This window comes from Manacus vitellinus, unplaced genomic scaffold, assembly GCF_001715985.3.
Source record: "Manacus vitellinus isolate BGI_N305 unplaced genomic scaffold, ASM171598v3 scaffold_1_pilon, whole genome shotgun sequence".
Classification (NCBI taxonomy): domain Eukaryota; kingdom Metazoa; phylum Chordata; class Aves; order Passeriformes; family Pipridae; genus Manacus; species Manacus vitellinus.
The window spans coordinates 39122018-39137672 of NW_021939396.1; the positions used below are offsets into that span (position 1 = coordinate 39122018).

At 40.0% G+C, this 15655-nt stretch overlaps 1 protein-coding gene across 2 annotated transcripts in view; it reads left to right on the forward strand.

Moving 5' to 3' along the window:
- Positions 1 to 1000: 1000 nt before the first annotated feature.
- The window catches only part of ATP6V1H (ATPase H+ transporting V1 subunit H), a 48739-nt gene continuing 34084 nt past the window's right edge, over positions 1001 to 15655 (forward strand). Inside the window, exons 1-4 of one of the 2 annotated variants that reach the window (XM_018080257.2) lie at positions 1001 to 1107; positions 2112 to 2238; positions 9434 to 9536; positions 10951 to 11040. In XM_018080257.2, coding sequence (XP_017935746.1) covers positions 2135 to 2238; positions 9434 to 9536; positions 10951 to 11040 — 297 coding nt within the window. In that variant the 5' untranslated portion in view covers positions 1001 to 1107; positions 2112 to 2134. Of the gene's footprint in view, positions 1108 to 1556; positions 1572 to 2111; positions 2239 to 9433; positions 9537 to 10950; positions 11041 to 15655 lie in introns of those variants that run through there. The other variant, XM_029959402.1, reaches the window with a different exon arrangement.

The following is a 15655-nucleotide window of genomic DNA, read 5'->3' on the forward strand; positions in this document are numbered from 1 at the left end:
GGGGTAACAGCTTTAAAATGAAAGACGCCAGATTTCAACTAGATATTGCGAAGAAATTCTTTACCGTGAATGTCATGAGGCATTGAAACAGATTGCCCAATCCCTGGAATTGTTCAAAGCCAGTCTGGTTGAGGCTTTGAGCATCCTGATGCGGTGGGAGGTGTCCCTGCCCACAGGAGGGGGGTATTGGTCTCTTCTGTCAGGCAACCCACCAGTAGGACAAGATGAGACAGCCTTCAGCTGCGCCAGGGGAGGTTTAGGTTGGACATCAGGAAGAAGTTCTTTACAAAGAGAGTGATTGGGCATTGGAATGGTCTGCCCTGGGAGGTGGTGGAGTCACCGTTCCTGGAGGTATTTAAGAAGAGACTGGACATGGCACTGAGTGCCATGGTCTGGCTGACAAGGTGGCGTTCGGTCACAGGTCGGACTCGATGATCTCAGAGGTCTGTTCCAACCTGATCGCTAAGGTCCCTTCGAACCCAAAGCATTCTATGGTTCTATGGTACGTGTATGTATGTATGTATAAACTCACATATATATATGAGTATATACATGTGTGTACTCTAAATGCACACGGTTACGCAGGCACAGCCGCGCACACACACCCGCCCCAGCCGGCCGCGCGACTGTCCCCTCCCGGCCCCGCCCGTCCGCGCTCACGTGAGCGGCGGTCACAGTGGGGCGCGGGACCGGGTTCGGGTCAGCGGAGCTCCACCGGGCTGCGAAGGGACCCCAGGCGGCCCGCCTTCTCACTTCGCCTGCCTCCCACGGCCCCCAGCGACTCCAGGGCCCCAGGGCGGTGGGTCCCGGGGTCGGGGTTGCCGGAAGGCTTCCGCTGCTCCCACCGAGGCTCGGGCTGTAGCTGGGCACCCCGTGTGCTAGGGAGCAGTGCCCGAGGGAGCGGCGAGAGAACGGGAGCCAGGGCTCTATCCCCACCCCCTCTCCCGGGCGTCATCTCGGCTCCTTCGCTCAACTGATAGCTCCTACTCACATAGGAACCGCCGCTGCCGACTGTGCCCTCGGGGGGTGTTTAAGCGGCTCTGAAAGGGTCACGCAGGAGCTGGGAAACCTTCAGTGGTCATCGAAGGACGCAGTGGTGCCGCTTTTGTGGGTGTCTGCTCATAGAAGTGGTTTCAAAGGGAGGAAAGTTCTGCTCCTCCATTTGTCCAGAATGGTTCCTTTTTTCTTTCCCTTTTTTTTTTTTTTTTTCTTGTTAGAATCGTATTTTCCTTCAGTCATACAAACGAGCTGTGCTTGCTCGGGACGGGGCAGAATGTGCCAGTTTGCTCTTGCTTGCTCTGTAAGAGGGGGTCAGAACAGTCCAGAAATAGGCTGCGTGGAGAGGCTTGGTACAGTTTAGGTTGTAAAGAATTCCAGCTCCAGCTGGGTCTGAAGGCTCTGCAAACACAGTTCTTGTTTTGGTATCAAAGTCAGGTGATGATTAAAGGAAGGAGGAAGAAGTGGTGAAGGTCACTGTCAATGGTAATGTGGTGTATCCTGATGAAGGGCTTCTGTTCATATTTATTTTTTTTATTTGTTTCTATACAATAAGGATCTTAATTTTCTTGTTGGTCTGTATAGCATGAGTTTTAATTTATATACTTATAGGTTTCTTTTTTTTCCCTGAAATTGTAGTTCACGTTTCTAATGTCTAAATACTCTTAGACAAATAGGGGAGGTAAATTAGTCCTAATGTGTAAGGGTGGGGAGGGTATGCACTCAATTTTAACCCTGATTTGGAAGGAAGATGACTTCTGTTATCTGAAGGGCTACTTGGATATTGCAGAAGAGTAGCCTTTATTCAAATAACTTCTTTCCATTGTTCAAGGATTTACAAGACTGGAAGTTATTTAGTAATGGTATATGTCTTTTATTTTAGCAAACTTATAATTGGCTATAATTTAGTGTGTATGTATGGCTTATTTTTGTTTCAGGTAATCCACATTTTAAATACTTTACAGAGCTTTGATTTCTCAGAAAGTACTCAGTACAGTTTTAGGGAACAGGATACCTGAAACCAGATTTTTATTTATATTTCTTTAAAATATTGGACAGATATTCTGGTCTTTAATACTTTAATAAGAGGTCTCAAATCTGACTTGTATTTCTAGGTGCATTTTAATTATCAGTCAAGATGGATATCCGAGGTGCTGTAGATGCTGCTGTCCCAACAAACATCATTGCTGCCAAAGCTGCTGAAGTTCGGGCAAACAAAGTAAACTGGCAGTCATATCTCCAGTAAGTAAAAATTTCCCACGAAATTTTTCCCTCTTAATGTTAGACTTCTTGAGATTTTAAGCCGTGTCGGAACATTAGGTTGCAGTGAAGAACGTTCCATGGAAGTAGCTGGTAAAAGTCCACATTAAATGGAAGTGGTTGTGGAAAATTTTCTTATGACTTATTACCAGAAGAGGAACTCTATTTTTGTCAACTCAGTGCAGCAATATCAAATAATAAGTTTGCACAAATGTGTGGTATAATTGTCCATTTTTTCCCTCCTCATTCAAACACCATTCTCAGGTTTAGCCTTATTGGGTGAGTACTGAATTAAGAAAAGTTTGCAGTAATAATTGTCTTATATGTAGGTCTTTTATCTCTATTACTGAAGTGCTTTTTGTGGGAATACAAATTGTACTAGCGAAAGTGGACTGGTAGTCCAGGAAAATAGGCTGTACCTTAAGTCAAGGAAGAGCAGTACTGGAGAGCAATTGAAGCAAGTAAATCAGGGAGTAGGCTGAAACAAATACTTTGGTGTGGGGAGAGCTGTGCTGCTGTTTCAGGTAAGCTCAGAGTTCACTTTGACATGGATATGTTGGCACTAGGAGTAGCAAGAGAAATACTGTCCTAAGAGGATATAAGGGCAAACTGAGGAAGATAGATTTACACATGAAGTAGGGAACAGGGAGCAGAAACAGACTTTCACTAGTCCTCTGTGCTCTGAAGTGAAATGCAACATTCTTGCAGCCCTGCCTTCCTGATGAGAGGCACCTCTAAGAATACTGACAAAGTGTGAATTGCCATTATCTCATGAGGGTCCACGTATATTAGCAAATTACCTCATAGTTCATTGCTCTGTAACTAAAGTGACAGAAATCTTCATGATTGTAGAGGTGCAAACCATACTGATGATGCTTTGTGATTATCAACATTACCCCACTTCAAAAAGTTTTTTTCAGATTGCTGTCATACATATGTAAATAAGTTTTGTATATTAAGATAACCCACAAGACTGTACATACACATGCAAGCTGAGAAATGCTAACCCATTAGAAGCTTACTAATGACTACCTGCTTTGCCCTGTCCTATGTATCTCAGACTTGCTTATTCTGTTCATTGAATTGTATTATTTTTATTCTCTTTGTGATTGTATGTCTGCGTTATAAATCTGGATAAAGGAACTGATCTACTGAGGAAACTTCTCTTTTCTAGGCTATTTTTAAGATGGATCAGTTCCTGGTCCAGTTTGTAGTGTGGTACTCCAGTGGCTTTGCAGGCAAGAGAGGAAGGGTGGTGTGGTAACTTGACAGTGGCAGCTACCAAGCACTTTTCAAATTATGACTTTTGCTGTTACTGTGTGCCCTGTTATCCATCTGGTAGGAAGTGTGTCCTAAGGAAGCCTGAGCAGCTGTGCTGTCCTAGTGGCAAGTTTGCAGTTACTTGTGATGAAAGAGGGAGTACAGTTGTGCACTGCTTATATAAGTGAATATGAGACACTTCCACTGCTTCTTGGGTGGTTTTGACTGTAGGACTGGTAAGATTAATCTGTTGCTTTTGTTAGTATAAGGGATGATTCTGTTTGACAAGGAGTTGTATTTTGAATATTAATGTAGTAATATTTGTTTGACTATGCTTTTTATAATTTTCATTCATTCTTGGGATTCTCTTTCTCTGGTGCTGTATAAGGATGGGGGGAGTTTTGTTTATAAATCTGTTACCAAATTTTTATATAGCTTCTTTTGACCAGGAGGCAGGGTTCTTTTTCAGGATTCTATGTGTAGAATTTGACTTAGTTTTGTTCCAGAACCTGTGAAAGAAGAATATATAGCTATTTCTTCTCTTTGAGCCAACCAAGTTTTGGAAGCTGTTGTAGTCTATCTGGCTAGTGTTTGTGATCAGATTGTGGGACTGTTTGATGCTTGATGCACTTCGTATGTCAATGACAGTGTGTCCTCTTTGTTTTTGCTTTGAACTGAATGTAATCTTGTGTCTTGTATTTACTGATAGCAGTCTGGCTGTGTGGCTGAGGTGGCTCAAGGATTGACTTAAATGGTGCCAGAGGTATTGTGGAGCATCGTGAAGTAACTGTAGTTCCTTGATTGAGGAGTTTTCTTATAATTAGTTATTGAAAAACATCAGCAGAACTTTTGTGCTTCTGAAGAGGAAAAAAAATCATAGCTTGTGTTGGACATGTCCTTTTTACAATGGACAGGCTTGGATGTGATAGTGTCTTTGGGGCTGAGCTTTAAGGGATTTCTTCAAAAGTCAATCAGTGCAGCTATGTTGACTCATTTGTAGAATGAAGCACATTATTAAGTGAGTGGAAACTTTATTCTGATGCACCTGTTAGAGGCAGCTCAGATTGGTGTGTTTTTTGTCTTAGAGCAGAAGGAAAATGCATTCCTGGTGAATAGGAAGGACACTTCTCTTTCTTTTGAGCTCCTTTTTCTGATGGCTGGTGCACTTAGTATGGTACACTTGCATATAAATCTGTGAAGGCATACTTAAATCTTCAGATGTTTTTACATTAGAGGAAATGTTTTTGTTTTCTCTAAGTTCTCAACACATTAGCTGAGGCATCACATAATTTGTGCTCCTTAAGCTGTAAGTAGTATTTATTTAGTTGAAGTCAAAGAACTTCATGAGATGCTTAAAGATTGCATTGGTTGCAACAGCTTTGGAGTCTGGGTCACACAGAAAGGTGTTCAAAAGTTCTTTTCTGCTATCTATTCTTCAGTGCAGAAATAAAATGGCTCACTAGTAGTTGGTCAGACTCTAGTAGCCTGACTTCTCTTGTAGAGTTAGTTCAAGCTAAAGATTAACTGACATAGTGTTTATTCCACCTCTGAAGGTTGTAACTGTAAACTAAGTATGAAACTATGCTAACACACATCTGCTGACTTCTGATGTTTTTTCTGTATACAGTTGGCACAAAAGTGAGGTATTTAGGTATTGCAACTGTACATATTACCAGTTTGATAGTGTGTTCACTGCTCCCTACAAAATTAGGCTGTGGAAGAAGATAATTTGTTTTCTGGTGCTAAAATTTACCATTTCTTTGTGTTGAATTCCAGCTAGGGTCTGTGCCTGAGGGAGAAGGAAGTAGCAAAACTTGGAACAGTGGAAGGCGATGTGTAGGTCTGCCAACCTTTTGGAAACTAAATGCAGTTGAAGGCATTAGTTCTGTACGGACCTTCTTGCCTTTGGTTCTTGAGACTTGTAACAGTTTAGAGGTGTGGATGCCCTTTGTGGGTTAAAATACAGTAGGTCACTGTTTTGACTGTTTTGTGGTTGCTTTCAGTGTTTGTCTCAGGGTGTCAGAATGCCTTTGGGGAGGGTGTGTTGGCTTGCTTGAAGTAGGTTTGGGTTTGCTTTCTAAGGGTAGTGAGTTCTGTAGAAAAATGAACTTGTTTCAGAATTTCACTTGTATCTTACTGTACTGTAGGTTTTCTAGATATACAGCACTTGACAGTACTTCATATTTAATCAGGTTAGATACCTGTTGGTTAACTTGTAAACAGCTTTCCATGTGTCTTCAAGTACTTCACATACATGTTTGTGAATTCTGATGTTAAAACATCTATTCTATGTTCCCGGGGGTGGAGGAACGAGGAACCTTCTAAAGTGGTTAAATATCTCAGACTTTAAAAGCCAATCTTATGTTAGAGGAAATATAGAAGTTTCTTAATTTGTAGTATGTGGGGTTCTTCTTTTTAAATTTGGTCCAGTCTTGTAGAGTACATTCAGCCTGTTTTACTGTTTCAAGTTTGTGTATGTTAAAACTGTTGGGCAAGTGTATAAAATGAGTGTTTCTAGGTACATGCAAAGTACTGTAGAAACCTGGATAAAAGAAATTTTGGCTTCATATGAGCTTCATATTTGCTGCAGATGCAGTAAATTTTTTTGATATTAAAAACAACAACAACAAAACCAACCAATGGAAAAACACCAAAAAATCCAAAATAAAAATCAAACAAAAATACTCTAACCTCCAGAGTGTCTTTTGTTAAATCAGTAAAAAAAAAGGAACAAAAGCTACTGAAGGAAATGCATAATTAAAAGAAGGAGTCACAAGTTTCTGAATCATATTGCGAGACCAAGAAATTTTAAAAATGGTGGTTTTGCAAATTCATGCTTTCTAAATCTTACAGTTTGATTTTACTCTCCTGTAGCTAGTGCTCTCAAAGGCAGGCCTTGGTATATCAAGCACAGATATGCTCAGACAGCCTGTTGTGGTTTAACCTAGCAGGCAGTTAAACACCACACAGCTACTTGCTCACTCCTCACCCACCACAGGGGGATGGGGAAAGAATTGGGGAAAAAAAAAAGAAAAAAAGGAAAATTCATGTGTTGAGATAAAGAGATTGTAATAGGACAGAAAAGGCAGGGGAAATAACACTACTGCTAATATAAAATAACAACAACAAAAGGATTTGTATTAAAACTAGAACACAGCACTGTACCAGCCACTGGGAAGACCATTAACTCTGTCCCAGTTGAAACCAAGACACAGTTGAAGCTCAAAGTGACTTCTCTCTGTTGACAAAATACTGTGTAGACACATCCTGGAAAATAACAAATTAAATGCCTGTTAGGGATAGAAGGAAGCTTTGGTTACTTCTTTTCTTAAAGGTGCTGGGAAATTCCTTTCTCTTTGAAAAGGGGATGAGGAAAATGTGTAATAGGATCATGGGACCTGATATCAGCTGTCTGAGGCTGCTCTGCATTTTCTCATGGTTCGTTGGTTGGGTTTTTTTCCCCCTCCAGCGGTTGCTGAGGTTTACTACATAATCAATTATTTCAGTATTAAAATGAGATGAATGGAAATAGATGCATTTGAAATTACTAAAACTATTAATCAGATGTGTGAGTTCCCTGATAAAATATTAACGACTGGTTTACAAAGCTCTCAGATCGCTTGGAATGTTTTGTATGGCTTGGAAGGTGTCTTTTTGAATGGTGCTAATAAAGCATTGAATAGTAAATCCTAATGTCTTTTTTTCTCAAGGCAATATCAATCCCCATATCTTTTTTTCTTTATTTTTTTTCCCCTGTGGTCTAATGTAGGATAAAAGCAAAAACTTGAAAGCTTTTTTCCTTGGCAGTTGGCAGACCTCTTCTAATAGCTTGGCTATAAAGAAGCATCTTTCTTCACGAGCTGAGGCATTCTCCAGCATTAAGGCTGAAAATTAAGGGTTTCACCTTATGTTGGCTTTGAAGTGTTTTATAAGTGACAATTTTCTTATAAACAAACAACTTATCTGGTTGCTTTTATATCAATATGATCCATCCATCCCTGACTTGGCCAGCATTGTTTGAAGCATAAGAGGTTTTTAGTTATGGGTCGTTAAATCCAGTGTTTGTGTCAGATGAATTGTCCTCATCTTTCCACAACTACTCAAATCCATCCTTAATAGACAAGAAAGAATACTGGTCCATCTAAAAGGCATGTGTTAGCAGCATGGTCATCGTCAGCTAATCGTATATAATTCATCTATAATTAGTTATGTTTTCATAGAAATTAGTCAAGGACTACCCTACCACTGGCTTTGTGAGTCTTCCATCTAGTAAATCTTAATTACCTTTCTTTAGTGCATATGAGGATGAAGCAGCAGCTGGAATACAGGAATAGCACATGTGGTACTAGGCTGTTTATATTCTTTGCTTGAATAGTAAATTGGTAAAAGATGGCTCTTTGATGAGGCCATGCTCAAGACATAAGCATTTAAGTTAAAGGAAAGATAAGAACACATTGTAGATCTTATTTGTTTCTGTATTTCAAGAAACCAGGTGATTTTGGAAAAAAAAAAGTGGCTATTTCCTGTAAGTTTACAAGGATTTTAATGTAACCTCTAGTCATGGAACTTCTGAAAAGTGACCTTGAATGTGGAAAAGATAAGTTGAAAGAGTCCATCCTACATAGCTTTGCAAAGTGGAAGAGGCATTTGATTCAGTGGAAATATTAAGAGGAGATGAGTCTTGGAAATAACTGAAACAGAGCAATGTCTAATGCTTTCACCCCCAGTGACTTTTGTATTGATAATGATGTGCACAGTTTTCTTCTTTCCTGAAGCACTCATGGTATTACCTAGTAAAGGAAGTCACCTGTTAAAGTCTTGGATATTTTTAGGACTAATTGATTTACAATTAGTTTTCTTACCTGAAGAGTACCTGATTGTACTATTTTGGCAAGTTTGTTATTTCTTGTGATGTGCAAGTAGTGTGAAACTACCAGGAAAAACTGAAATGTTGTAATTAGCGAAAGATAAAAATAAATTAGCAACCATGTTCTCTGTCCTCCTTACAATTCTCTTCAGTGCTTGTGGCAAACTTAAAATAACAATTAATTTTGTTTTTCAACACTTATTTCAAGTGGATTAGACTATTATTCATGTTATGTATTATCTTGGCATAATATGCAAAATATGCACTGGAACAGGTTGTCCAGAGAGGTTATGGGTGCCCCATCCCTAGAAGTGCTCAAGGCCAGGCTGGATGGGGCCCTGAGCAACCTGATCTGATGAGTGACATCCCTGCCCATGGCAGAGCGGTTGGAACTAGATCTCCAAGGTCCCTTGACAAACTCTCCCTCATGGAACCTTTCCACAGGATACAGTCTTTCAGGGATGGACAGTAACAGCATAGGTCCTGCACGGGGTCACAGGTCCTGCAAGAAAATCTGCTCTGGTGTGAGCTTTCCATGGCTGTAGTTTCCTTCAAGGCATACCTGCAGGCTTCATCATGGGGCCTTCCATGGGCTACAGGTGGATCTCTGCCCCACCGTGGACCTCCATGGGTTGCAGAGGGACATCCTGCCTCACTGTGGTCTTCACTATGGGTTGCAGAGGAGTCTCTCCTCTGATGCCTGGAGCACCTCCTCCCCCTCCTTGTGCACTGACCTGATCTGAGAATATGTTTCTTCCACATATTCTCAGTCCTGTCTCATGGCTACTGTTGCACAGCAGTTTTTACTCAATAAATATATTATCACAGAAATGTTACTGTTGTCACTGAGTGACTCAGCTTTGGCTCGTGGTGGGTCTGTCATGAATCTGACTGGAACTGGCTCTGTATGACACGGGGACCACTTCTCCTGTCTTGTCATAGCAGCCACCCGGTGGCACCCCCGCTATCAAAACCTTGCCAAGTGAACCCAGTACAGTTATTTCAAACTTATTGTTCATGTTACTTATGGTTTCATATTTTGTTTTTCAGAGGGCAGATGATTTCAGGGGAAGACTGTGAATTTATTCAAAGATTTGAACAGAAAAGGAGTCCAGAAGAAAAACAGGAGTTGTTGCAAACAGAAGGCAATCAAGTAACCTTCCTTTCTTTTAATGGTCTCTCTTTTGTGGAGGAAGATGGAAGGAAATTTTCATAGTAACTCTTATTTTATTGTTGGTTGTATACACTTAAGATGTTATGGAATAAGTATAAAGCTTGCTATCCTGATTCTTTTTTTTCCCCTTGGATATAGGTTGGATGTTATTTTTAAAATCTATTAAATAATTATCAAATGTCATCTGACTTTGACTCTGTTATGGGACAAGCCAGCTCAAGTCTTTCCTCATCCCAGTTTTCTTAATTGCGCACACTTGCACTTGAGTCATTTTTTTTAAGCTTTTTTCCTTGTGGTTTATTGATGATGGCTGCTACCAGAGAGATTTCTGCTTAGTCAGCTGAGTAATTATAATTTAGTTCCAGCAATAGAATCCACTGACTGCTAAGGTTAAACACAGGTGTCTAGTGTCATTTTAAGCCTGGTAAGATACAAGATATCTGCATTGGACAGAGCTGGTTCAGGACTGAATCAGCCCTTATGGAGTGAGGCAGGATGCTCAAAGACACTTTATTGACATTTGAATCAGTAGAATCTCAGCCTTGAAACCTGAGGTTCTAGCACACAATATCAGACATCAAGAGGATTGGGCGAGGCTGAGAGGTAGGTGAAGAGTAGGTTTTTTTAAGACACAAAACTTTCCAGCCTTTTTTTCTACTTTAATTTTAGGTTTTTCTGTGTTTTTGTTTTTTATTTCCTCTCTAAATTGTATTGTGTGACTGTTATGTAATGGACTATAATTTGTGTAGTAGCAAACACATATATGGTGTAAATTATACGTCACTATATAATTATGATGTAGCAGTTCAGTTCTCTTTCCGTTTTAGGTTGCACATAGTGAAAGGGAAGGAGGAAGTAGTGTTGAAACCATTTCAGCCTGTAATATCTGTTGCTGAAATTGTAAAATAGTTCAGGAGGCACAGCTCAGATAGGAACAAAGATTTGTCCACAAGGTATATAGTAAGTGAAGAGACAAGAGTGACCTGTCTTCCTCCCTCCCATTCATGTTGCTGAAACCTTCTTGTACTTTGTCTGAGTTTGTTGCTGTTATTTCAATTTACTTGGATCTTCTCACTACCATAGGAAAGGATGCTGAGGGAGACTTTTCTAATCTGACCTCCAACAAAGCATCTTGATGACTTTCCCTAGCGAGTACTTATTTCATTTGAAAGCCATAAAACAATTTGTAAAGGGTAATGATCAATGTGACAGAAAATTTTCTTTGTGAGATAATGTCAAATGTATTCATCTCTTATTGCAATTAAGTAAGATGTTGGGATGCTCAATGCTTATGTAAGACTTAACTGTGAATTAATGAGGTCCTGTTTTATATTATCAAAAGGAATGAAGACAATTGCCAATATTAATTTTAATGTTTCTCTTATTTTTCTAGTGTGCTAAAACATTTATAAACTTGATGACTCATATCTCCAAGGAACAGACTGTTCAGTACATTCTGACTATGGTTGATGATATGCTGCAAGTAGGTCAATAACCTGTATTATTTTTAAGTCTTTAAATGCATGCCTGGATGTTTCCTTAGCCTAATTTATGTCTCTTCAGGTGTTTGTCCTACTGTGTTAAAAATATTCTTTTAAATTTTCAGATCTTGTCTTAAGAGATTAAATGTTGGATCTAAAGTTGTAAGGGTAATTTAGTCTTGTGTGTGTGTGTGTGTGTGTATATATATGTATATGTTCAAAATCTGGAAATAAAATATACCTGTATGCTTGTTTGTGGGTTCTCAACCTTGTTTAAAGCAGAACTGGGATGTTAAGGCTGGTATTGCATAGCAGTTTCTTTTATGTGATCTTAATTTGCAGAAACTTTTTTAAATACTTTTTGCACTTAATGTATTGGCTTATATTGTGGTGGACTTGACAGTGTTAGGTTAATAGTTGGATTTGATGATCTTAAAGGTCTTTCCCAACCTAAATGATTCTAAGATTCTGTGACCTGTGACCTCAGCCTTTCCTGTTGTGTAGAAGTTCTAACTTGAAGTTGTTGAGGCTTTTCCTATGAAGGTGTTAATTTGGCCAACCTCAGCAAGAAAGTTTAGTTTCTGCAGCTTCAGGTTTCCAGCATAAGTTAGTTTAGTTATAAACCAGGAACTTTTGAATTAATGTGATATACAGCTCTTTGTAGCTATGGGATGCAGAGGCTTATGAGAGTAGGCTATTAAATTTGGTCTCAGGACTGCTGAGCTGACTGGGACAACTGAAGGGGAGGCTTTGCTCAATCAGATAATCCTGCTTTTACATTTCCTTGCTCTGAAGTAGGCTAAGAGAAGTATTTGGAGTGGTGATGTAACAAGATGGGTTGAGCTGTATGAGGTTTTCTCCCGGTATTCACAAGAACAATCTGTGTTTGACAGTTTCTCTTCTCCCGTTTCATGTTATATTTGATACAAGGTTACAGTGAAATGTATCTAATGATATTGGTTTAGGTCATCACCCTAGGAGGTGAACCATATGAGTTCTGATGCCAGCTCTGAGCATTCAGTATTTCAATAGGCAAGTCGAAAAGTGTGAACCTCTCTGCAGTACGTATAACATGGGGATTATGGTGTTCTTTCAGGCACTTGTCTGTGCAGTTGACCCCTAAGTGAGTGCTCTGACATCTAGGATAATACCTAGTGGTGGTGACAGCAGTTTATTTATCTGTAACTTTGTCACTCTGACCTCTTCCTCTTTAGATTTACTTTTTTGCAAGTGTGGCACAAACATCAAGAAGCAGAGAAGACAAAAAGGAACCTCAGCATCATTTCTTGATTATTGCACTGAGTTGGAAGTACCTTGTTTTGTTTTATATTTAGCATTTGATGACAAACTTTATCTCAGTGTGTGAGAACTCTGTTCATTATAGCTACTTTTGTGAGGAGTGAGTCTCACTTTCCGTGCAAGAAATCAGTAGCCACAGAAGTAATAATTTCTCTTAACCTTCTTCAGAACTTTTTGTGAGTGTTAGTAGGTCTTGTTTTGCTTATGCACTTTGCTCTTAGCACATAGCTTATAGCTACAGTACATGATAGCCCCTATCATCTCTTGTGCTGTGGAATTAATACCCCCCCAGGTAAAGGCTTTCACTGGCCCACTCTTGAACAGTGGCATTGGTTCTAGGTGGTTACAGGAAGTAGTTTTGAGTAATCTCTTATTTGCTATATTGTTTGTGTCATAGACCCTGCAATTAGCTCAGTTGGTCAGAACATGGTGCTAATAACACCAAGGTCATGGGTTTGATCCCTGGATGGGCCATTCACTTAAGAGTTGGACTTGATGATCTTTGTGGGTCCCTTCCAACTCAGAATATTCTGTGATTCTGATTAGTGGTTAGATGACTTTATGACATTGCTGTGTTCAGGGCCTTACCCTGCTACAGAAGTGGCATGTGTGGAATTCTTAATATTAAACATAATGACTTTAAATTGTCCGGGCTTTATAGTGATACGGGAGAATAGATATATGCTAATATATAATGTTTGAATTTGGATGCCTTTTTCATTTTAGAAATTCTACTTCAGTTTTTAAAAGGCTGCACTGGCTTTTGTTAATGCTGTGTGTGAATGCATTATTCAGGGATGTCTTGCTGCTGGCATAGAGGGCTTGTGTGTAGGCATCCACTTGGCTTCATCCCAGGGACTCCTAATGTGCCACATCTCTATGCAGCAAGGCTGAAACAGGGCTTCTGTTTTGTTTTGGTCATGTTCAGGTGGTAGAACATGCTGTCAGTGATGCCTTATGGACCCCTGGTTGCATGTTTTCAAGGTGTAAGATTCTTATCAGAAGGCAGTATATTGGCCAATGACTGTGAGTTTAAGGCAGGTTCTCTGCAGACTTCACGGGCAGAAGAACCCACAGTTTCATAAAATCATAGAATGCTTTGGCTTAAAAGGGGATCTTGAAGATCACCTCATTCCAACCCCTGTGCTGTGGAACAGGACACCTTCAACTAGACTAGGTTGCTCAGAGCCCCATCCAGCCTGTCCTTGAAGACCTTCAGGGATGGGGCATCCACAACTTCCCTTGGCAACCTGTTCCAGTGCCTCACCACCCTCAGAGTAAGGAATTTTTTCCTGATATCTAATCTAAACCTTCTCTCTTTCAATTTGGTCCCGTTCCCCCATGTCCTGTCACTACATGCTCTTGTAGTCTTGCCTCATCTTTCCTGTAGTAAATACGGAGTCTCCTGTCTTGCCTGAGTAGTCTTAATTCAGTATATTCAAAGATTTTAAGCAAGAAATTGTTCAAGGATATGACCTGTCATGGTGCCATTGACTCTTTGAGTAAAATTTACCTTGAGCGTGGATGTTCGCTGCAGTTTCACGAGATGAACTAATGAAATAATATTTGAAAGCTGCTTTTGATAGCTGAAACTTCTAGAAACTATCACAGGTAACAGTATCCAGATTTTGTCTGTGTTGATAATGAGTGACTGTGGTTCTTCTGTTATCTTTCTATGCTTTTCTTGTGAGGTGGTAAAAATTACATCAGCTGTGTTCTGAGCACACCAAAAGCCTACCTGAATGTCTAGGATTGTTCCAGCAGTTCTACTTATGGATCTGATGATTTTTCTAAGAAAGATTTCTTTGAACTCTGGCAAATATGAAATGAATGTGGTGTTTACCTTGTAAGAATATTGCTATTCTGCTTACTTCTGAAAGTGGAGAGTGTTAGCATGCTGGAGTCCTGGAGGAAACATTTATTTTTCTATTCATCTGATAAATTCTTGGAACAATTTCGTTGGGTTAGTGACCCCATCATACTGTACAGTCTGTTACTTATAAAATCTTTAAGAATCTACCCTGTAGTTGGTGCAGGTAGTGCCACCCAAGTGAACTTCATTATGCTTTTTCAGAAATGGTAGATGCTAAATTATTCAACTGTTGGTGTGAGAGCTTCAGGATTTTCTTTTTAGCAGCGTAGTCAGTAGCTGCCTAGGAAGGTGCAGCACTACAAATTTCAGGGCCGTAGGCAGTTTTCCACTCCTTCCCTCCTGTCTTTAATCCTGCACCTTAACAGCAAACCAGATGAGTCTTCTGATTGACAGCGTGTTGAAGTTATTTCAGCATTTCTACGTCCAGACCTGTTGGTCTCCTCCTTAGTTATGTTGTAAACTGAACTCATTGATCTAGTTATTTTTGATCTTTTTTTTAAACTAGACTGTGTAGCACAAGCATAGATGCAAACAGTAATTTATTTGATCGAACTACCATTTTTCATCAAACAAGCCCTCACAGAGTGCAAGCTCTCCACCAAGGCACTGTGTTCCTGAGATCTTACTTTTTTATTTACTTCATAGTTTGAACAACAAATTTCAGAAGCATTTCTGTGTGTTTTTTGACACATGCCATATAGAGCATTGATCACTGTAAGGGTGATAGCTGGCAGATAACTGGTGACACCTCAGCTTCCCGAGTCAGTGATCAGGACAGCAATTTACAGCTCATGTGGTACAGGACTGTCATGGTTTAACCCCAGCTGGCAACTAAGTATCACACAGCCACTTGCTCTTTCGTCCACCTGCTGAGTGGGGAAGAGAATAAGAAGAATAAAAGTGAGAAAACTTGTGGTTGAGGTAAAGACAGATACTTTCAGTGAAGGATTGGTTGCAACTCTGATGCTTAGTAAGATGCCAGTGTTTGGGTCACAGATACATTCAGGTCATCATGTGCTTAGTGGATCTTAGATGGATATTCCAACAAGGAGGCTTGCCTAGCTGAGTCTTGGTCCATAGAGTTAACAATAAGGTGTAGAACTGATGGACAAAAGCCTTTCTAGCTAGGGGACTTTGAAAATTGAAATGTTCGGATAGTGGAGACTGAGATACTGTTCTCATGCAAGTTTTCCAATACAGTGTTTCAAACAGTTTTGTCTTCCTTGATAGGAGTTGCATACTTGCTTGTAGTAGCTTGACTTCAGTGGGGAGACATCTCTTCAGAAGGAAAGCTTACTATCCACCAGGCTGGAAAGTATATGGAAGTGTTTGAGGAAAAGCAAGAATTCAAGTATTAGATTTTTTGGGAGACTGTCTATATTTTAGGCTACTAGGAAAGAGCAGGGCTTCCCTTTCTCTTTCATGTTTGTATGGCCTGTTGTCTG